Raw genomic sequence first — 23,221 nt, 5'->3', positions numbered from 1 at the left:
GGAGGAGAGGAGGGAGAGGAAACTGGTCAGGATATAAAATAAAGAAAAAGAAAAAAAAGAAACTTAACATGGGTCTTTATAAATACAGAAAAACAAACAGGGATTTTTGTTACAAATTTATTTCTGCTAAATAACGATATATTAATTATTTAAAAATAATGTGTACAAGGAATTCTGACTTTTAACATAAAATCTTATTAAAATAAAATTTACTTATAAAAATCAGATTGAATGACAAGCTTTCAGAATGGCTGTTTTTACTCCAACTGTGTGAATTTACAGACCAATTATAGGCCCTTTCTCAGAAAAAATAAGGTAGCCCCATCTGAAGAGGACACCAAAAATCTGTAGCTAAGCTCCACACTCCTGCATATGCATGCATACAAGTCATCATGTACACAGACGACACAGACATGATACACATACACACACACATGAAGTCGGGGCCTGAGAAGGTTGAGACTTAGCAGTTACTGAAGCCATCCATATAGCAACTGAATAAGGGGTAGTGGCTGTGATCTACAGCACCAGGTTTATGGAGGGGCACATGGACTCTATGCTGAGATGTCAGGCCTAAACAGAACTACACTTTGGTCATCTCTGTGCTGACAAGGCTTTTTCTTCCAAGATTTGAAATATTAGCCTAAATCCTTTTCCCTTTCTGTAGAAAAAAAAATGGCACAGAATGCCGCCTTCCAGGAAGACATCAAAAGCATTTTAGAAAAATCCTCAGGATTTGCCAAGGGGGTCTCTGGTCCAGCTGGGCCAGTGGATGGTGGTGAAGAAAGTAAGAGTGGGGAGGTGGACTCTGGGGCAGCATGGTCATCTCCAATGGCTGAGGTCTCTTCTGTAGGAACCACACCTGACAAAACACTGCTGGTGCATGGCCTAGAGGAAGCCTCTGACGAGTTAGTCCCCAGCACATCGGCATCAGCCACTCGGTCTTGGGAAAATATGGCGTTAACAAGACCAGGTAAGTCACCACATGTTCCTGACTTGGAAAAGACTTGTGTAGAAGTGGTCCCCATTGCATCCAGGTCAGCCACACAGGAGTGAGACTGGAGCTCACTGACAGGGTAAGACAGTGCTGGAGGACAGGTGTCTGAAGTCTGGAGCCCCAAGCACTACAGAGAATGCTGTGCCCCTTGTCTGTGTCCTCAGGCTTTTGCTGCCACGGTCCCACTTACTCTGCCGTGGTAACAGAACCCCGTGTGATGAGTGCTGTGTTTGCGTGTCCTGCCACCCTGACTGTCGTGTAAAAATGGCCTTTAACTATCATGAGTCAAAACTTCTTGATGAGGAAGATCTTCAAACTGCCATGCTCTTTCTCAATTAGAAACCAGTGAGTGAGTCAGCCTCCCCAGCTGTGAGACTGTGCAGTCAGGGACCGGCCACTTCCTGACACAGGTGAGACAGTCATCCTTCCCCAGGAATGCAGGACCCCAGTAAAGCAGAACAGCCAAGGCTGTGAAGCACTGAGGTGAGGGAGGAAGATGAGAACCATTCACTGTGTGTGTGTGTGTGGTGGGGTTGACGTATGCTAAGAGAGAGCGGAACTGAGAGCCCCAGGGAAATGTGAAGATTTGTCTTCTCTTAGCAGGTGAAAGAGGAGAAAATCACAACACATGTGACTGCCCCAGGGCAGAACAGAAGGCCTGAGTATCATCATGTGAAGAGTGAGGAAGAGCCATTTTTATACAGGAAGAAATGGGGCTGGATCCATGTAAGCAAATGTAACCTTTCTGAGATCAAGCCTTCTCTTCTCCACATCTTAGAAGGACTGGCTGAGTCTTTCCCTCAGCAGAGTCAAGCCATTCCATCTCTTTTGTCTCTGAGCACACAGGACATATTTTGTGTCCCAATGTTGAGGACTTTAGAAACATTCCTAAACTTTATGTTATTAAAAGTAATTCTTCAGAGTTTCAGTTCCTTTTGAGGCTGGGGTGAAAATCAGCCGTCATACCACAGATGCAGACATGCTTTAGAGACCACGGGTCTAAAAGCTGTATATATGAAGAGTTAGAATGAGTCGAGAGAGTTCATTTTGATGGCTGCATTTTTTCATTCATGGAGCAGCACTTGACTTTGTGCACACCCAGAGAGCTCCTCCATCATATTTTCAAGTGTTTGCACACGCCGTGCACACTTACGATGATCTTCAAAGAAATGCAGTTCCTTCCCTAGAGAGTACTTCTGAATGATTTTCTTGTTTCAAGGCCTGAAGTGATGGTGGAGGTCACAAAATAATCCTATGCTAGTTCAGAATTATGTATAATAAAGGGTTATTGATTTAGGGGAGACTTACAGATCACTGTCCTAGATCACAGTCCTCTGCACAAACAGGGAACAGGAATAGAGTCTAGCAGCTGGAAGCAAGAGAGTGAGTGAAGGCTTTACAACTGCATTTATAGTATAAGAGACCACACCCAAGTGGACTGGTATCTGAAAGGCTATTGGCTGAACGAGCCGAAGAAGTTCCTACAGCACTGAAGCTCACAGAGAAGTTTTTTTCTTGGGATGTGACAGATGCAGCTACAATCAGATGGTTATTTCTCCATTTGAAGAGATCACAGACACCTGAACTCAGATCTCGGGAAGTGCTGACGGGTGAGGCAGGCTCCTGTGCCTTCATCCTTTTCTGTTCAACTCTATAAATCCTTACGGTTGGCAGCTGTTCCTGGGGACACAAATGGGAGATCACACAGAAAGTGAGCTCCTGTTCACGTGAGACAGCGTGTACTATGTTTCTCAGGAGGCAAGGACAGGGCACTGTGGGGCTCAGAGGAAGAGGGGTCACACTTAAGGTGATAAGGTGACTTGTAAAGAGGGACCAATGGGACTTTCATGGGGGAGGGGTCAGCACTGGACAAGTGCACTGCACTCCTGCATCCGTGAGCAGTCCTGTTGGCTGGGATTTGTGGTTGGCATCAGAAAAGGATGCAGATATCTGTTAACATGACCCATCAGAGTCAAGGCCTCCATTGTCAGGTGTGGGCAGGAAGAATAGTGGGGCTTCTGAGTAAAGGGAGTCCTCTTCAGGTTATTTTATTTTGGGTAAAGCAGACTCCAGAGGTCAGAATGAAGGCGTTGCAAAGCTGGTTGAGGTGGGGATGTCAGGTAAGGTTTGAAGTTGCTAACTTCCAATGATGATGAGAGGGTGATGGCTCTGTGTGTGGGAATGTGGGATTCAGAGATTCTTTTATCATAACTAAGGAAAACTATAACTATAACTATCTATCTATTTTTCAACTCCATCAAAGACTCCAGAAGGATATAATATTACCTAAGTAAACAGGAAGTGCATTATAAGCAACTTCCAAAACTCTAGAAATGACAGAGACATCTTGCTGTCTGGACAAAGTTCATCTGTACTGTTGGGGCATCTATCTTCAGCCTACAGGCCCATAGTATAGTATCCAGCAGACTTTTCCACGAAGCAGGAAATTTCAAAGACAGTTCCGCCCATATTGGCAGTTCTCAGTCACTTCCTTCTGTGTCCTGCAGAATATCTGGCAGACTCTTTCATGAAGCAGGAACCCTGAATGATCATCTCACCTTTAGGCATGTTCAGCAATCATTTCTCTGCAGATCCTGCATGTCCAGGCAAGAGCAGGTTCTTGCTCAAATGGTTAACCAACTCCATAAGGAGCATCTTCGATGACAATTTTCCTCTTGAAGTAGATTGGTGCTGCCAGGAGCAGATGTGTCTCTTTGTCATGAAAAGTTCTAAATTTTTAAAACATTTAAATGCCATATTCTAAAGGTCTCTGAAAGATTTGAAGAATATCTAACTAACTGAAATATGACTCTATACATCTAGAAAATATAACTAACATGACTACAATCTTGACTATTATAGATGATTATCTATTAACCTATATTTCTTGATTATACATTACATTTTTAAATGAACTACACAATCACAATACCTTAATCAAGATCAGAAATACATATAACAAAATTGACCTTAAATTTGTATCAATAAGCCAAGATTCATACCAATGCAAATTATTAATATCTATATCATATCCCCTTTTAAATGTAAACAAACAATTATAAACAATATTTGGGAATGTGGGTGTAGTTTTGTCCATACTGATTCCTGCTGTTTGGGGGTGCTGTTATTTCATGGTGCATCCTGTGTGCTAGGTTCATCTCAGTCAGCAGTTGGGCAAAGTACTTTTTGAGGGTGTTTACGGTGACCTTTCATGAGGCCTTGGTCCATGAAATCATATTCACCTGGAAGCAATCCACAAGTTCTCATCTTCTGTGAAAACAAAAGAAGAACCTCTTTTCTCAAGCAACATGTTCTTAGACCAAAATTCTGAAGTCAAGATACTTTTATAATATACATACTGGTTTAGCTTAGCAGCACATACAATGAAATGTCTCTGTACTGAGTTCCATCACAATCAAAAAATTCAAAGAAAACACAATAATATACACAATCCAGACTCTGTGTGAATTTTCCATTTTTATGTGGTTTGTTTTTCTTTACTCCTTTTAATCTATGACTATCTGTACTCTGTCTCTTTAAAGACTTTTTAAAAATGATTTACTTCTTTTTCAACTCTCTATACTCTTTTTCTTCTCTCTCCCAAGCCTACATACATTTATCCAACACTGTGACCCATTTAGAGTTCTTTTATGTCTGAATTTGTCCTATTGTGAATCTATAATTCTTTACTGTCTTGAAGAGCTTTGAAAACGGTAAGCAGCTTGGTTGTGCTGCTCTGGATACTGACTTTGCCTCTCTCTCCACTTTTAAAACGGTGGAAGCACCACCAGTGCTAGCTCTGGGGCTGCCAGGCAGGAGCTGCACTCAGCACCCCAATCCCGAGAATGAGTGTGCAGCACATAAACCCTTTTTATCTGAGTAGCAGCCAAATCTGCCATGCAGAGCACTGCATAGCCTGGAAACATCTCTGTGTATGGTGGCAGGAATCTGCCATGCTCTCCTGCTTGTGCACATCTAGTAGACATGATCCAGCCACCTGCCCAGATGGGGAGTGCTGAGCCATGGGCATGATCTCAGTGACTTCCCTCCCAACTCTGAGCGAGCACACAAACACTTGGGCCCACAAATGCCATCAAAGTGCTTCATAGCCAGTGGCACAGCCCTGGAAGCCACATTTTAAAACCACACAGCTTTTTTTTCTGCTACAGTTGAATCATAAAAATCTCTCCCAAAGGAGCCATGCCTCTGCCCACCTCTAGCAAACAGAGCACACCCAAGAAAATGCTGCTACCAAACCATGCTCAACTCTGTTCTTTTATCCTTTTTAAACTTTCTCAGGGTTTACGTGGATTTAGTTGGCTACGTGGGTGCCAATCTGTAGGAGGAGGGCCAGGCCACTTGTTCATCCCAGCTTCCCAGATAGCTTAGCCCCGAAATAACCACACAGAAACTGTATTAATTAAATCACTGCTTGGCCCATTAGCTCTAACTTCTTATTGACTAACTCTTACATCTTAGTTTAACATATTTCTATTAATCTGTGTGTCGCCATGTGGCAGTGGCTTACCGGGTAAATTTCCCCTCATCTGTCTCTGGTGGCAGATCCATAGCATCTCTCTGACTCTGCTTTCTTCCTCCCAGAATTCAGTTCTGTCTTCTCCGCCTGCCTAAGTTCTGCCCTATCAGGCCAAGGCAGTTTCTTTATTCATTAACCAATACAAGCAACACACAGAGGGGACTCCACATCAGGGCTTTTCTTCACATAGAGAGAAATCACACAGGTCTCAGAGTCAAGATTGAAGATGGAGCTGCAGATCCCGGGAGATTGTTGCACTGATATTTAAAGAAGTCATGGAAACTCTTGGTGAAGTTGGAATCAAAGTCTGCTGTGAGCAGGAGGGAAGCAGAGGAGTTAGAGGCTGGAGAACAAAGCTTGGAAGGTTAGTGTTAGACATCAGGGGTAACTAAGCATGGATGGATAGAGGGATCTCATCCTCAGGGAGGGACCAGCTAGGAAGAAACTGAGGGAAGCTCATCTCATCTTATTTTGAGCTCCATGCATTAGGAGGACGAAGCAGATTGTCCCTCTTCTTCTCCACTCCAATTCTTGCGCTTTCTGGATCATCCTACACCTGCTCCCTTCATCCAACAGTGGCTAACTGGTGAGATTTCCCTTATCAGCCATCCTAAATATTCCCTCAATATGTGTGGTGTGTAACTGGGAAAAGTTATTTGTGCTTGTGGAGAAACACATGGGGCAGTGCTCCCTAGCTGGGCAGGAACACACACTGCAGGAACACACTGATTTACAGCTGTCTGCTGAGATGTTCTGTAAACTGGTGTTGACAGTCAGTACAGGGATGAACAGCTCTGCATCATAGACCTCTAAAAACCACGTGAGCTTATCAGTTAGTCTTTTGTGCTATTTTAAAATGTCACTGAATTCAGGTGATCTTCAGAAACAAAATTGGAGGCTTTATTATGGATTCAAATTCACTAGAGACTGCCGATCAGCAGGGGTTACGTTTACTGCCAGCCTTGCCTGGGATAGAGCATACACATGTCAGCACAGCTACAGACGGAACTGAAGATGACAGGTTATCAGAGACGATGATGGAGGGGCACCAAGACTTCAGGAAAGAATAAAATGCAGGCCTGAGAGACCCTCAGTCCATAAAGTGCTTTCCAGGCAGCATGAGGACCTGACCTCTATTTCCTGAACTCAAGTATCAATAATGACAATATAATACAGTAGAAGGGTGGTGCACATTTGTAATCCTCACACTGGGGTATGTTGTGGAATATTAGTTGAAGATGTGTTGCCTTTGTTTATGCTGTGGAACATTTGTATAATGATGGCAAAGATGTGTTGCATTCTTTTGTGTTGCATTTGTTAACTTGATAAAGCTGTGTTACTTTGCCTGTCTAACAGCCTGATTGGTCTAATAGAGAGTTGAACAGCCAATATCTAGGCAGGAGAAAGGCTAGGCAGGGCTGGCTGGAAGAGAAAATAAATAGGAGAAATCTGGGAAGAGAAGATGGAGAAGTAAGAAAAGGAATAGGAGAGAGGACACCAGGGGTCAGCCACCCAACTACACAGTATGCCATGGAGTAAGAAGTTAAGTAAGGTATATAGAATAGAGAAACATAAAAGTCCAGAGGCAAAAAGAGACAAAATAATTTAAGAAAAGTTGGCTAGAAACAAGCCAAGCTAAGGCTGGGCGTTCATAAGAATAAGCCTCTGTGTGGTTTATTTGGGAGCTGGGTGGCAGACCCCCAAAGATAAGAGACAAAAGAATAAGAAAACAAAATAAGACAACCCCCCCAAACAATTACAGGGATGGAAGATACAGGATGATCCCTAGTGCTTGCTACCTATCGAGCATCAACAAAAAGTTGACTTTCAGTACCAATGAAAGTTTCTCTCCACAGAAAATAAGCTAACCCCCCTCCCAGAGACATATACCTAAAGCCGACTATAGAGCCCCACAATCATATATATATATATATATATATATATATATATATATATATATATATATATATATATATATATATCCACGCACCTACACCCATAAACATATGAGCACACACAAGACACAAAAGTGCTGTGGGGCACTGGGGATAGTGAGAACTCAGTGTAATTCAGTAAGGGTGTGGCAGCTGTGCTCCATGGCTCTCAGGGTAGGCAGGAGAGCATGGATTCTTTGCCAGCAAATCACTCCTAACAAAAGGAAACTTCGAACATCTCCCAACAAAAGGAAGCTTCTAACATCTCCATGCTGAAAAGAGTGTTTTTCCTGACATGTGAACTATGAGCATAATTATTTCTCTCTCTCTGAAGAAGAATAAAAAGGCATCAAAGAATGTTGCCTTCTGATATTAATTGACAAAAAAATTGTAAAAAACAAACCAGTTGCCCAAAGCCAGATGGTGGTGGTGCACACCTTTAATCCCAGAAATCTTCCCAGATTTCTTCTTCTATTTATTCTTTCTGGGAGCCAGAGGCAGCCTGTACTACAGAGTGAGTTCCAGGACAGGCTCCAAAGCTACAAAGAGAAACCCTGTCTTGAAAAGAAAACAAAACAAAACAAGACCCAAACCCCCAAAACCAAACCAACCAACCAACTAACCAAACAAACAAAACAGTTGTCTAGAATTTAACAAGGTGAACTCTGGTCCAATTTGGCCACTAGTTGCTGATGCAGAAAATCCCTGTGAGCAGGTGTGTTTACCGCATTATGGTCATTCACTAATCTGAAGCTCCCTATATAGGAAACACCCCCAGCAAACCACTGGTGTAGAAGATGCCTGTGAAGATGTAGCTCAGGCTAGGGAAAGCACTATTCAAAAGATGTGGGCCTAGTATATAAGCATCATCACCCTTTCAGGCTGGAGAAGTATTCTAAATGTGTCACCCCAGCATATCGACACCAGCCACTTGGGCTAGAGAACACAGTTATAAGCAGCCCATGTAAGTCACCACTGGTGCCTGGCTTGAAAAGCTTTGTGTAAGGTGGTCCTCATTGCATCTGTAAGCCTGTGCAGTCAGCAATCCCCACACTTCCAGATACAGGTGAGTCCTTCTTCCCCAGAAGTGAGGCTATGCACTGGACAATCTGCATGCTTGCTAAATACAATGGAGGTTCAGGGAAAGGTGCTCAGGTCCATAAGAATAAGCAAGAAAGGTGTGGGTCCCAATTAAGTCTGGAGCTTCATCTACAATGACTCTTCTCGGTTGAGTCCAGCAGCTGCTCTCACGGTTGGAGTCTCAGGACTGCAGCTTTTCTGGCCTAGAGGTGCACACTGATCACTCTTCAGTTACAGGTTCTCAAGAGACTGACATGCTCCTATGCTTTGTCTTAGAGGAGGCCTGCTGTGGGAGCCTGCTCTTGAGAAAAGTCTCTGTGTTAGTCCTTAGGATGACCACAGTATCCTTGGAATTCTAAGAGGAATTTCCCATGGTCGCATGGGTCTTAGGGGAATTGGCCTACATGGCTGGGTATCTCCACAACAGGATTTCTGCAAGTGGAAGTTCTGGAATACTGGTAGATGGGCTCAGTCTATGTCTGAAGGGCACAGACCAGGGAAGCCCCCTGTGTGAGTCTCAGTCGGTGACGAGAGACCTGAGAACCCAACACACATTCACAACCCAGAGTCCAGATCTTAGTAGACCTGGAGTCTAAGGACAGAGGAAGAGCATGCATATCCCGCCAGTGACCATGTCAAAGAATCAGCAGGTGGCAATTGAAGTTCAAGGTGTCAACCCATCGGGAAAAATCCCCCTGATTGCCCAGACTTGGTTAGGCAAGGCCACAAGACCACAGACCCCGAAACACATTTTGCTTCTGCTGTGCCTCTGCATGTTCGCTGCTGTGTTCTTTCTCTGGCATATAGCATGGTGTGAATGGGTGTGGAGAGATCTCCACTGCCTGTAATGTAGTATGCTTATTTCATGGAAACATTCTATTCTACTGGGCATTTTTACCTGTGGATCGTCATAAAGACGAATTCCCCCCTGCCCAAGCTGTACTGTCTAATTGATAATAATAATAATGTTAACTTACACAGAGTTTTGATGTATGAAAATAAATACAAGGAAATGCGACACAGCCAGGTCCTATGAGCTCCACCTAAGTATCTGCATAGGCTATAGCTGAAGTTAATGATTAGGAAAAATAATTGAGTCCCCAGGAGTCAGGCTGAATCTAATTCTCTTAATGCTTCAAGATGCAATCACAGATTTTGGTGTGCATCATTATCTGAAACAAAGCTCTAAAATAACTTCGTGTTAGATCAGATGTTTTGATAGTAGCTTTGAGATGAAAAAACCTTAGAAAACAATCTAAAGTTCACAAGGATGCATAGCTGAGGTCAAAAACACAAAGCAGCTCAATTGCTACTGGCTGACACACTTTCCTTGCTAGGGTAGGTTGATGATCAAAGGTGACAATTAATTCCTTATAGCCATTTTCTACCCTCAATCTCCTGATATAAACAACTATTAATGAATATGTACCCCAAAGATTTAAAGTAGAGCTGACTGATTCTTTTTCATATATAAAAGTTTAGGTTTATGACTTTTTAAAGATTCCTTATAAGATTACCTTTCAAGATAAGTAATAAAGTAATTGACCCTTTTCTTTGTAACTGCAAAATGCATTCTGCCAGCAAAAAAACCTGTCAAGAACACCTGGCTTGTCACATGGTTAATCTATAACAAGATTTTTGGGTATGAGTGTACATGGGTAATTTGTTTTTCATCTGTAATGCATAAAATGTTTAATCATGTGAGGGATATGGAAAATTTGCTATTTTTTACTGCTTGTTTTGTATTCATTGTAATCATTGTAATCAGACAGAATGTAACCACACTGTAATTTTTATATTGCTTGAAAGATTTTGCTGGGGTATATAAGCTATAAGGGAAAAATATAGATAGAGTTAAAATGGGCTAGAAGGAAACATCAAGAATGAGAGAGTTAGAAAAAACGAGAAGGGAGACATCAAGAATATAGAGAGTTAGAAGGAAAACATTAATGAGAATAGGAAATTGAAGTATGATTAATAAAAACTCAGGGACAGAAATTGGGATTCAATCTGAAGAGTCAAAAAACAAAGTAGTCAGCCACTGTCTTTTACCCTAACTTCAGTTCAAAATGGCAATCCTGCCTCCAGGAATCTCAGAATGAGACTGATACTGAGCACTGTCTCCTCCTGTTTTATAACCTCTCTAGGGCTTGTATTAAAGGCATGCAATGCCCGGTTTCTAAGGCAACTACTGTAACTACTGGGATTAAATGTGTGTGTTACCACTGTCTGGTCTCTAAGGTTGACCAGTGTGGCTGTTTTACTCTCTGATCTTCAGGCAAGCTTTATTTATTGAAATATAAATGAATTGTCACTACAGAAAATCACCAGGCAAATAGAGAATGCAAAAGAAGAACAAAGAAAAGTTCTGAAGGAAACCATCAGGAAAGTGTGTGTCTTTTTCCCTAATCCACTCAGATAGAAAAGTCTAGTATATGCTAATGCTGTGGATTCCTTTCAAGCCCTGTGCTGTCTGGAAGCTAGATCCCCCAGACAGCAATAATGTCCCAGGAGAGACACAGAAAAAAAAATCTTTTCTCTGTTCCCTGCAGTTCCCATCTGGCTGTATGCTGTCCACCCGTATTGAGAGTGGGCCTTGCCCACATAGCCCAGGCACCCACATACAGTTTCCTTAGAAATTCCTCATGGTCACATCCAGAAATAATGCTCCTCCAGTCAGGTGGACACTAAATTCTATGACCATACTCTCTAGTCAGTGTGGTCAGAGGAGAAGTCAGTGTGGTCAGAGGAGAAGTCAGTGTGGTCAGAGGAGAAGTCAGTGTGGTCAGAGGAGAAGTCAGTGTGGTCAGAGGAGAAGTCAGTGTAGTCCCCTTTGCGGTCATTAGGAAGAGGGCATCACAGGAGGAATCCCAATGATTTTGCATTTTTATCATGTTTTCATTTCATCGTTAGACTTCTTAAACTAACAACATATGACTTCAGGAAATATTTTTCTGCCCATGAAGATTATTCCATCCACATAAACACAGCATAATTCTCTTCTCCATGCATACCAATATAAAAGAAATATAGGCCAAGGTTGCAGCCAAGACATAGAGATGATGATTGAATTGCCTATCCTCAATGGAGGCAAGAAAGATTATGTTTAGGGTGCTGAATATCCCTTAGGGCACATCTTGGTGCTGCCATATTGTGGTGGTTTGAAAGAAAATGGTCCCCAAGGGAATACCACTATTGGGAGGTGTGTCTTTATTGGAGTAGGTATGACCTTGTTAGAGGAAGTGTGTCTCTGTGTGGTGGTCTTTGAAGTTTCCTATGCTCTGAATACCGCCCAGTGTCTCAGTCACTTCCTGTTGCCTGCAAGATGTTGGATTCTCAACTACTCCAGTCTGCCTTCATGCCTGTCATGATGATAATGGACTGGACCTCTGAAACTATAAGAGAGCCACCCCAACTAAATGTTTTCTTTGTAAGGATTGCCATGGTCATGGTGTCTCTTCATAGAAATAAAAATCCTAAGAGTAAAGTCAATGGAAAATTACAAATGCCTAATCCAGGCAGGATGGCAAAGGGCACAGAGGCTTCAGGAATGAATTTATTGGTCGCTCCTTCAGGAAAAGAGCCAAGGCCTGCTGAGGGCTTGCTGAGGGCGAAAGGAATATAGAAGGGGTAGCAGAGGAAGGTAGTTCTAAATACCAGCTGGGGTCACGTGACCAGTTACAGAAGCAAGGACTATAATTGACATGTGTGTTTCTGCCTTATTTGGTTAAAGTGTGCTTGTACAGATATTTGTGTTTTCCTTCCTCAGTTTTTATGATATCATTTAATATCAATTAAAAGTGTATCAGTGGTTTTCTTATGCAACTTGAGATTCTAAAAGGATGTCCCTCGATGGACATGGACCCCTATTATAAATTTATAATACATTGCAGTTATACAAAGTATAGTTTTATCATATTAGGCATAATTAAAACCTGGTTATTGTTTTCATTTGGAAATTAAGTAAGACAGAAGGAGATATGATTGCCAAGTTGAACAGGGTAGACATGTGATGACTATTCTTTGTTGTCAACTTGACTACAGCTAAATTAACTAAAACCCAAATGTCTGGGCACACCTATGAGGGTGTATCCTTAATTAAATTCTTTGACATTGGAAGACCCAATTCTAACCCAGATCTTTGAGGTAGGAATATACACTACAATCCAGATCTTTTGAGCTGGGAAGCCGTACCTTTCAACTGGACCACACCTTCTGCTGGCAGTCTATTCAAAAGACATAGAAGGCAGAAGCACTCTATTTGCCTACTCAATCTTACACTCGCTAGCAAATCCATTGCTTCACAAGTATTAGAGTCTACTTCTTCAAGATTCTGAGGGTATACTCAAGACCACCTGAAACATCCCACCTTGTGGACTGAGCAACACCTGGATTCTTGGACGTTCTGCTGGTAGACAGACATTGTTGAAATAGTTGGACCACAGCCAGAAAGTCATTCTAATAAATCCATTTAGATAGATAGATAGATAGATAGACAGATAGACAGATAGATAGATATAGATTCTTTCTATGTGATCTGTTTCTTTTACTACTACAGTGTGTGTATGTCTGTGTGTGTGTGTGCATGAACGTGTGCGTGAACATGCACTTGGATGCTCATTTGTGTTCCACACCTGAGTAAGTTCAGAATGTCAACATTAGAATAAGAATAAAAAATTACTCCACATATGTTGGCCTTAGAACCTAAATCAATTTCATAAATGGTCTTAAATTTTTCTTCCTCACACTTCTAATTTTCAATGACTTTCCAGTAGTGAATGCCCTCTTGAGTCAGTGAGTCATGTCCTGTTTATGTTTCTAGTGTAGTCAAGCCTGTGCATCCACAGCCTAAAAGACATTAGCATAAATTCAGTTTGTTCCTTATGTTTCTGTTTGGTCATCACAATGATGTCTTTTTCTAAAATTACATGAAAGTAGATTATATTGATCTGTGAGTTTCAATTCTGGTTAGTAAAGTAATAGACCACAGTTATTTTAGTATAAAAAGGACAAATGGGGAGTGACCTGGTTGAGAACAGGCATTCTGCATGGGGAATTGAGATTTTTGAAAGAATCCTGAATTAACTTCTGCTTACCTTTCCCAAAGGAACTTTGAAATCAGCAAGAGGAGCCCAGTCATCCACTGTGCACTGGGCACAGTCTTCCCACCTGTGACAAGGGACTGTGGTTAGTGGATTGCATGTTACCTGTGTCCCCTCGGGGTTTGAAGGTGTCTTTATGATGGACAGCCAAGCACTCCTGGCATGCCCTTTCTCTCTGCTCTGCCTTTTGCTGCTCAATCTGTCCATTTCCTTCTAATAGCCATCTCTACGCTCCTTCTTCCTGGTTCCATATCTTGAAATAGATATACAAGTCAGTGATCTCCACCAATATGCTAAACTAGGGATGGACAAAACCTCTGTATCTCCGATAAAACTAAGCCTGATGTCAAACACTAACTAAGGTGACGTAAAGGACAAGAGTTCAGAGGGGGATTATATCAGAGGAAGAAAGGGTCTAAAAGTAGTGGTGGGGGCAGCAAGGGATGCTGTTGGAGATGCAAGCAAGGCAAGTAATATTTTCTCACACGTGGGATCTAAATTTATATATATATATAATATACACACATAGCTAAATACAAATACACAGTGTGACATGGATGTATAAGGCGAATGAATGAGGGGAAGGAAGTCAGAGGGAGGTGCAAAGGAAGAGAGAAGTGGGTGTGTGAAAGTGAGCAAAGTATAAGGATTGCGTGCATGAAAACACAAGCAACCCCTGCGTTTCCTACGCTAACTGAAATATAAATGAAAACGTGCTGTCACAATGAATGCATGCTCCCTCTCTGAGAACACTCAGAGTCAATACTTTCACCACACACTGGTTTTAGTCGTCACACAAATGACGTCACAGCGTGGAGAATGAGAGCTGAGCTGGTTTTTCATTGAGTGTGCCTGAAGCATAGAAGTGAGGACTGAGTGCCAAGGACCAGGCTGGACTCCAGAGAAACCTGGGTCAGTAGAACCTAGTGTCACCGGCCATGACAAGGTGTTGGCTTTTCATTTAAAATATTTTTAAAGTCTTTGGGCTGTCTCCCCGCTCTGTTTCAGCTTTTAAGAATTCACCATATTTAGGGTTTCCTGTGTAGAAAATGCCACGCAGGGAACTGAGAGTAGATAATTGGACACATGTAGACCTCTTCTGCACCAGCACAGGCAAGATCTGCACTGGGATGCTGAAGGCTCGAGCGAAGCTGCCAGTTTCTGGGGGATATCCAGGAGATACAGCGCCGGCCCGAGTGGGGAGGGCGTAGGGCATAGGACAGTCGTGTTGTGTCTGTCCCTAGACTCCGCTCATTGGTGAAGCTGAAAGGAAATGCTCACTCAAGTCTGGGAAAGCTGCCTTTAGGGATTGCTTGTTCGTGGACACAAAACTAAGTGAGGACTTGATGAATTCTGGGATGGGACGAGTCCAGTCTGGCCACGCCTGGCTCCAGCGACTCCTTCTTTGTGGAGACAGAACTACGGACTTTTGAAATTTGGGAAGGGGAGCAGACAGTCGCAAGAAGGGGGTCACCAACACCTGTGAGCAAAGTCGCAAAACCATCCAGAGGTAATGACAGTAGAAACTCCTTCCAGTATCTCTGATTCCGGCGTCCTCGAAGTGACAGAACATCTCCAGCTGGTATCTAGGGCTAGGTGTTTTCAAATCAGTCCGGATCCCTCACACCTTCAGCTCCCAGATAACGACCTGCAGACTGCTTGCTGAGCTTGAGCCTTCCGCGCACCGACTTGGCGCGAAGTCATTGAAAAGCTGCAGAAGAGCTCTTTTTCCACAGACTTTTGTCTCCGCAGCGCCCTCTGCAGCTCGAGGCAGGTAGTGCAGTTGTGCTCGGTGGAGCCGAACTCCAATTCTGCAGAGTTCTGTGCTCCCCCCTGCGCTGTCACACCTGTCTCTGTGGTCTTTGTGCACATTTTTGTACATTTCTCATAGTATTTAGTTTCACACACGTATATTCTCTTTCTGGACAAAAGTAAACGCAATAATTTACAACATGTCCCCAAATGACGTGCACGTATATATTTATATCCATTCTCGCTATAAAAAGCCTCAGAGAAGTTCACTGATTATAGTCAATACAACTAAAAGTGATACCGCTTATTTAACCGTCCAATAGTGACAGACATATTACTGTCTGGGACGTGTTTGTGTTGGATTTGGATGGGGTTTTCATCTTCCCTTACAGAAAATCTCTTTCCTCGAACATCATGAGAAGTGAAGATGTTAACGTTTCTAACAATCCCATCGAATTGTCAATAATGGTAGCAACCCACTCTTCTGTTGAGAGCCAGTTTTACTGTTCACAGACCTGGCGTCATGATAGCCGTGCACAGCAAGGCCTCACATTCCAGCACACACCAGAGAGAACAGAGAGCGGAACTCAAGGGCAAGATTTCCACAGCCTTGAGCAGAGGTTCTGTCTCTCCTAGGAAGCCTCTGAATTCACCTACTCGAGGGCCCAAAGGACAGGACATCTGATGTCAGAGCAGTGGGCCAGGTCCAGAGCAGATTGAAGAAACACTCAGGTGGTTTCTAACTAATAAAAATGTTTACCTTAATTTGTAATTTCTGAAGGTTCCTCACATCCACTTATGGTAAGATTCACTGCACAAGCTGAAGGAAAGTTCAGAGTTATTTTTAAAAACGAGTGAATGGATGGGCAGATGGCTGTTAGGTAAGCTTTGGGGTAATAGTCATATTTTAGTCCATTTTAAATCCACGTGTGCTTATGATAATGAAAATCCTCCCATAATAAAAAACAGATCAACATCAGTATATTGCTAATTGGAAAGGTAAAAGGCATGAGTGAACCGAAGAAAGTTTGTTTACAACTGAAAGATTGTAAGCACATTCCATAGAGACACTAGCTTATGAAATAGTCCTTTGGAAATTATAGAAGACAGTCCTGCGTGAGTGGGAGCTCCGCTGTGGCCAAAGCACCCACGGGGCTCTGCACTGGCATTGTCTTGTGACTCGTGGCTCTGAAGGCCCACGTGGAAAACAGGAAGGATCTGTCCTGAGGGTTCTTGTGAGGAAATGATCTCTGGCTGTTCCCTAGGGAGGAACCATGGCCAGCGCCTGTGTGTCTGGTCCCCTTCTCTGTCTCTGCTGGAGATGCAACTTTTGACCACTGTGGAGCCTGCTGGTGGTGTGGCCAAGACAGTCACCCCAGCTTGCACGTGGTGAAGGTGCAGGAAGGGAGCCAGGGAGGGCAGAAATTTGACTCTACTGCCTTCCTTCTCACTCCAGAGTGAACAAGTAGGTTCCCTAATTTTATTTCTTTTTTTTTTTTTTTTAAATCTTCCCCTGCTGCCCAGATGTAGATGGACATGCCTGTGACTCCAGTATTCTGGAAATTGAGGCAGGAGGATGACTTGTGCTCAGAAATTCAGGCCTACTCTCAACAGTGCAGGATGAAATCTCAAATACAAAGCAAACAAATAAAATAGTTAAAATAGCTTGGAAAAATAATGCAAGTGGTAAGTCAGAGGGAGAAAGAAGTTGCAGCAAGTAGCAAGTGAAGCCTGGACAAAGGGAACTTGTTGTGGGCTCAGGGGCTCTCGCTGTTGTGCTGGGAACTTTGTCCGCAGGCTGGTAGTGTGTGCCGGGGCTGGAACCCAGGACTTCACCAACGCTGGGCAAGCATTTTGTCTGTGCTACCTTTTGGCAGCTTTGTTTTAAAAACTGTTTTCACAGAACGTCAAAGCGTGTTCATACCAATGTGTATACATTAGTACGCATCCAGGAACTCAGACTCATGAAATCAGAACTTTGGGCACAGGCACCTCAGTATGTACGTGTGAAAGAAAACCAAGCTCACCCAGTGTTCACAATCGGCCCCCGATGGGTATCAGAGAGCGCCCTCTCTCTGGGGAGCCAGGCTGCCCAGGGCCACAACACTTTGGGCAGTGCAGGCAGACAGGGAAGCATTTCTCCCACTCTGCACGCTCAGGACTATTGTCAAAGTCTCTTGACCACAGACTTCCACTCCTCCCCACTGGAGCCTGACATGCAGGAGTCCTGAGGTGAGCCAGGTAAAAAGCTCTTCAACTGTGGTCCTCCACGGAGCGGCCTAGTCCCACGCCTCCATCCTGCATGTGGGAGAGGTGGAGAAAATGCAGGACCCGTTGAGCAGAAACTTTTTATGGCCCCACCTTCTGTTCTCCCTGTCCTGGAGTCCAGGGACTCGGGCATTAAAGGTGTAGATCCCCCCCCTTTTTTTATCAACTTTTTTTTTATTTAATTAACACTCTTTTCATTTATTTTACACACTGAGTGCGGTTTGAATGGCAGACTTCTGTGAGAGTTATGCGCGCGTTCTGTGCCTCTCAGGTCCTTACCTGGTCCTCGGGCAACCCAGGTGAGGCGGCTTAAGGTCACCATGATCTGCTTGAGGCTGACACCCCTCCACCGAGTCCCAGATACCCTATCCTGCCTCCACACAGCTGTCAAGCTTTTGGATCAGAAATCTCTGCAGGACCCACTCAGAGCTGACCCACCACAATGTCCTTTCTTGTGCCCCCCCAAATCCCCTCCTCCCTGAGCCTCGTGTTCCCTAGTGAACCAGGCATAAAGTACATAGACCATGGCTCTGTCACCCTTGCGATTCCACAAACGCACCCAGAGCTCAAGGTAGGGCAGGTACAAGGCCTTTCCCCCTTCGCTATTTATTTTGCCTGTGTGCGTATATGTGGGGGGTGGGGTTGCATTGCCACAGCACGTGAGTGGAAGTCAGCGGACTCTTGGGAGTCAATTCTTGCCTTCCACCAAGTGCGTTTCAAGGAGGGAATTCGGAGCCATCACGTTTCTATGTACCAGCCCCGTCCTTTCCTTGTGGGCAAAGGTAAGACCCCTTTCACCATGGCCGCTCAAGGGGCTCTTCACTCTCCACCTGGTCCCCGCAGCCCCGCCCTGGCCCCTCTTTGCGCAGCTCAAGGTGGTGCAACAGGTGTAAAGCCTTTTGACCCTAACCCGAGCATGCCGCCCCTCCCTCTTCCTCAAGCTCTCAGGCCCTCTACAAGCTCCGCCCATCCGAGGCTCCGCCCCCACCACAACCCGCCTCACACACCCAGGTGTGAAGTGTGCCGGGGTAAGGTCTTGGCCCATGGGCCTTTGCGCGCCTGCCCCACCCTCACCTCGTGCTCCCCGCGTGCCCCGCCCTCCGAGGCTGGGCGCACCTGAGGCGCAGCTGCTGTAAGGCCCTCAGCAGCCCGTGGCCTCGACGTGCCACCATGGACGCGTCGCCTGCGCCCCCAGAGCCCTTGCTGGTTGTCCCGCAGCCTGAGGTGCTGGAAGAGCTGCAGCAGGCACAGCTAGGGCCCCTACCCCGGCTCGCCGCCATCTGTAGGCTCAAGCGGCTGCCCTCAGGCGGCTACTCCACCACAGACGACCTGCATCTGGTGCTTGAGCGCAGGCGCGTGGCCAATGCCAAAGAGCGTGAGCGGGTGAGGGGCCGGGGCTACCTTCCTCCTGCCACCGTGCTAGCGGGTGTTCCACACCCAGCACCCGCGCAGTCCCTTGCAGCCCTCCTGGGTGACTTCGCCTCAGCGAGGCTTGGCCCGGGTCCCCAGGGACCTGCATGCAGGTGTGCTGTTAAGGGTCGCGGGAGCGGCAACCTCACCTGCTAGCCCTCATGGATGGCGAGGGAGCAGAGGGAGCCCCTTGCCAATTTCAGAGCCGGCACCAGGACAGCTGCTTTACAAACGGTGCCCCGGAGCCTTGGTCCCACATCTGGATGTGCAGCTTGGGTGCTAATGGGGTCCTCTGAGTCCTTTGACCTGCCTCAAATAAAGGGTGGGTGGGGGCCTCTCGAGGAAGTTACTTATTCCTTTTTCAAAAAAAAATGTAAAATTCATCTGTTTATATCTTGTGTGAGCGTTTTGCCTGCATACATGTATGTGCATCGTGTGTGTACCTGGTGCCCAAGGACGTCAGAAAGAAGGGGGCTGGGTTTCCTGGAACTAGAGCTACAGACAGTTGTGAGTTGTCATGTGGTTGTGGGGAATTGAACCCAGGTCGTCTGCAAGAGCAAGTGCTCTTTAACTACTAAGTCATCTCTCCAGTCCAAGTTACTGTGTTTTTTTTTTTTAAAATTCTTATTCAATTATGTGTACGTGCACCTAGCTATAGGGACCTGGAGAGGGTCCTGGAGCTGGAGTAATAAACAGGTGTGAACCGACTGATGTTGGCACTGGAAACTGAACTCTCGGGACTTCTGCGAGAGCAACACATGCTCTTAATCTCTGAACTGTCTTTCCGACCCTCGTGCAGGCAGGCTACTTTAAGGTGTTTTTGTTTGTGTTTGTTGTTATGGGGTAGTGCATTTGTGAAGTGTGGAGGTCAGAGTACACTTTCATGGAGTGGGTTCTCTCCTTCGATCTTCATATGGGATTTGGGAATCAAATTCAGGCTGCCAGGTTTTGTGGCAAGAGCTTTTACCCACAGAACCATCTCCCTGGCACCACCCCGCATTGTAAGTAAAGAAAAATGGAGTATCTTAACCGCCTCGAAGCTGTGTTGTAGTGGCCTGTGTTTAGAGCGGCATCTGCTGGTAGATTCTAGTATCTCAGGCAAAGCTTGGCCCCACGGAAGTCAAGGCTTGGGCTCCTTTTTGCTTTGGGTTTGACAGGAGCAAAGGTGACCCTGGAGCAGGAAAGAGTGCTCACCTTTAGGCCTACTACTTATTCCTAAACTTCTCAGCCAAGCGCTTCAGAAATGAACTTCCGGAAACGCAGTAAGGGAAGGACCATGGGAGGCGGAAGACATCCCAGAAGTTGGGGAAGGATGCTTTTGCCAGGAGAGTACCTGTTGTGATTTCAAGGTCACCGTACTTTTTAATTTTCATTTAGAGCACAGTGGGAGGTCACTCACATCCCTCTTCTGTGGCTTGGGGAAATGTCTGTGCGAGGTAATGTATCAGTGTATCACTGTGGCTTTTTGCTTTCTAGATAAAAAATCTCAACCGTGGCTTTGCCAAACTGAAGGCGATGGTGCCGTTTCTGCCACAGAGCCGGAAGCCCAGCAAAGTGGACATCCTGAAAGGTGCGACGGAATACATACAGGTGCTCGGCTGTGTTCTGGGAGAAGCAAAGGCCTCGGAGGTATGAATGTTTAAAAATTTGAAATAAACCTGGGTGTGGAGGGTCTTATGTCTGGGAGACTGAGGCAGGAGGACTGCCATGAGTTCAAAGCCTTTCTATACTACAGAAGAAGACCTTGTCTCAAATAAAGTTAGTAATTTTAGAACAGTAGTGGCCACCATTTTTTGAGCCATTTCTACAGGCCAGGTACCATACTAGGAAACTTGCAGAAAACAGTTGACATTTGTTTTATTGAAACGCACTTGGAGGGAATCAAAACATAGATCATGGCCATTTAGGTAAGTGTCAGGGCTGACTTTGAACCCTGGCATGGTCATCTACCTATAGCCTGCCTGGCACTGTCCAGGACACCTGCCTGGCACTGTCTAGGACACCTGTCTGCTGACTGCTGGATCTTAGTGCTCTGATAGCTGGAGCACCAGGATAGCCTCCATCAAAGCTCTCTGTGGTAGCTGTTTCCTGCCAGATTAGCCGCTAGACAGGGCAGAAAGGGCTATGTGACTATCTGCTGACCATGCTTTAGAAACCACAAGGCACTGGAGTGTCACTAATATCAGAATGTTCAGTCAGCTCAGAAGGTTCCTGTAGGCAGGAGGTGGTTCTGCCTCGCTTGTGGTTTGTGTCCTGGAAAGTGGACCTGTCACCAGAGAGGCAAGATAATTCTGAGACAAAGGGCTTTACACTGAGAGGAAAAGGACCCAGGAGCACAAAACAGGGGTCACAAAGCTGAGGAGAGGCTCTTAGAAAATGAGGGTGGAGGGTGTTGAAGATACTACAGAGATGGGGGGAAGGCTAAGGTGGGGAGAAGCCGGGAAGGGGGAAAGGAAGTGAGTTGGAAGTCAGCTTGTGGTGGGACCGGGGGGCAGTGTAAGTAAGTATTTGGGTTCAAGCAAACTTCAAATCCATCTGTCCTATAGTTTGAGGACAGAAAGAAGGGATTGTCGGAATAAAGAAAGCAAACAGATCAAGTGGAAGCCTTTTCTGAGTGCAGAAGAGGAGAGGCACATAGATGGGAGGAACATTCTAGAAACTTAAATATAGTAGAATTAGAAGGTTTTGTGGGGTTTTGTTTGGGGTTCACATGTCCTACTCACGTGTCTGCTGGGAAGGAAGACCCTTTGGTACCACAGAAGTGGTCATTCCGTTGGCCAGCATACTAGCTGAAGCACACTGACAGTGTTTGTGCAATGTGCTGTTGGCTTTTTTTCCAATGACACAAGCTGGAGTCCTCTGAGAAGAGGGACTCTCACTTAAGATCTTCCATAACATCAGACAATAGGCAAGTCTGTGAAGGCAATTTCTTGATTGATCATTGATGTGGTATGGTTGATTGATCAGCCCACTGTGGGCAATGACCACAAAAACCCAGGCAAGGGTTTCCAGAGTATGTAAGAAAGCAGGCTGAGCAAGTTAAGCAATGATCCTCCATGGCTCCTGCTTTGGTTCTTGCCCTGACTTCCCTCACTGAGTGTGACCTGAGATTTAGAGACTCTCTTCCTCACCAAGTTGCCTTTGATTACCATGTTTTATCGCATAGCATCAGAAACCCTAAGACAGGAACACACTGGTTGCTATCTGAATTTTTACTGGTGTGGGTTTTTTTGTTTTGTTTTGTTTTTTTGTTTTGCTTTGTCTTTGAGACAGGCTAGCCTCAGCCTCTGGCATGCTGGGATAGCAGGCATAGGCCACCATGACTATTTCTCCCTTGTGTGTTAACTGCATAACTGAAGTGCTGCATTCCTTACAAACTATGGGCTCTGTTCATACATGGTGCTAAATACACTTTACCATTCATGCATGGTGCCAAATGCACTTTACTATTGCACAGCACAGGGGGCTAGAGAGCACTGCAGCCCTTTGGGCCTCTTCCCTGCATATCCACGAAATGAAACCTTCAGATTTAGGAGTTTGGAATGTGTTTGTTTAAATCTTAAAGTGAATGACTGACATGCTATACTGTTTGACAATCACTATGGTCTCTAGAAACAAGGCCCCGAGGAGCAGACCCACAGTAGCAGACCCTCTGACCCTCATGTGTCCTCGACTAGAGAGCTCTTGGGAAAAGCTACCCAGCCTACCAGCTGTGCAAGTAACTTCAAGAAAGAAGAAGAGGGGCCTTGGGCATATGGTGGCCATAGTGGGCCATTGTACACCTATCATCAGAGCACGGTCCCCGGGACAAGTAGATACTTCATACATCAAGAGTCTGATGAAAAATTCCTGCTAAAATAGTCATGTGTAAGTTGAAAAACTCCAAAAGATTTACCGAGATGGTTATTTTCCATGTAAAACATGATTAAAATGAGATGATCTGGGAAGGAATTTGTTGGTCTGGAGATGATTGTGTTCCCATTTAATCAGTAGACACATGGGGAGAGGGGCTTCCTCCAGAGTCACACAGCCCACATGGAAGGTTTTGTTCCTTCTTTTGTTAAAGGTATGTGTTTGTGGGGGGGGGGGGTGAGGGCCTGGGTGTGTACAATACCCACAGAGACCAGAAGAGGGTGACAGA

At 44.9% G+C, this 23,221-nt stretch overlaps 1 protein-coding gene across 1 annotated transcript; it reads left to right on the top strand.

Annotated features, from left to right (window-relative positions):
- Positions 1-18,831: 18,831 nt before the first annotated feature.
- Figla (folliculogenesis specific bHLH transcription factor) lies at positions 18,832-23,031 on the top strand. Its single transcript, XM_048416673.2, has 3 exons — positions 18,832-19,053; positions 20,557-20,709; positions 22,693-23,031. The coding sequence occupies exons 1-3, from the start codon at positions 18,841-18,843 to the stop codon at positions 22,939-22,941; spliced, it is 615 nt and encodes a 204-aa protein (XP_048272630.1). The 5' UTR covers positions 18,832-18,840; the 3' UTR covers positions 22,942-23,031.
- The last annotated feature ends 190 nt before the right edge of the window (positions 23,032-23,221 follow it).

Source organism: Myodes glareolus, chromosome 6, assembly GCF_982192425.1.
Source record: "Myodes glareolus chromosome 6, mMyoGla1.1, whole genome shotgun sequence".
In the NCBI taxonomy this organism is placed as follows: Eukaryota; Metazoa; Chordata; class Mammalia; order Rodentia; family Cricetidae; genus Myodes; species Myodes glareolus.
Note: the sequence above shows the minus strand (reverse complement) of the source record. Positions and strands in the feature narration are given on the sequence as shown.

Excerpts from the sequence above, each read along its gene's own strand:
- Figla (XM_048416673.2), top strand. The coding sequence starts at position 18,841 with ATGGACGCGTCGCCTGCGCCCCCAGAGCCCTTGCTGGTTGTCCCGCAG. Across the intron at positions 19,054-20,556 it reads ATGCCAAAGAGCGTGAGCGG|ATAAAAAATCTCAACCGTGG; the intron begins GTGAGGGGCCGG and ends TTTGCTTTCTAG. Across the intron at positions 20,710-22,692 it reads GAGAAGCAAAGGCCTCGGAG|AAACAAGGCCCCGAGGAGCA; the intron begins GTATGAATGTTT and ends TATGGTCTCTAG.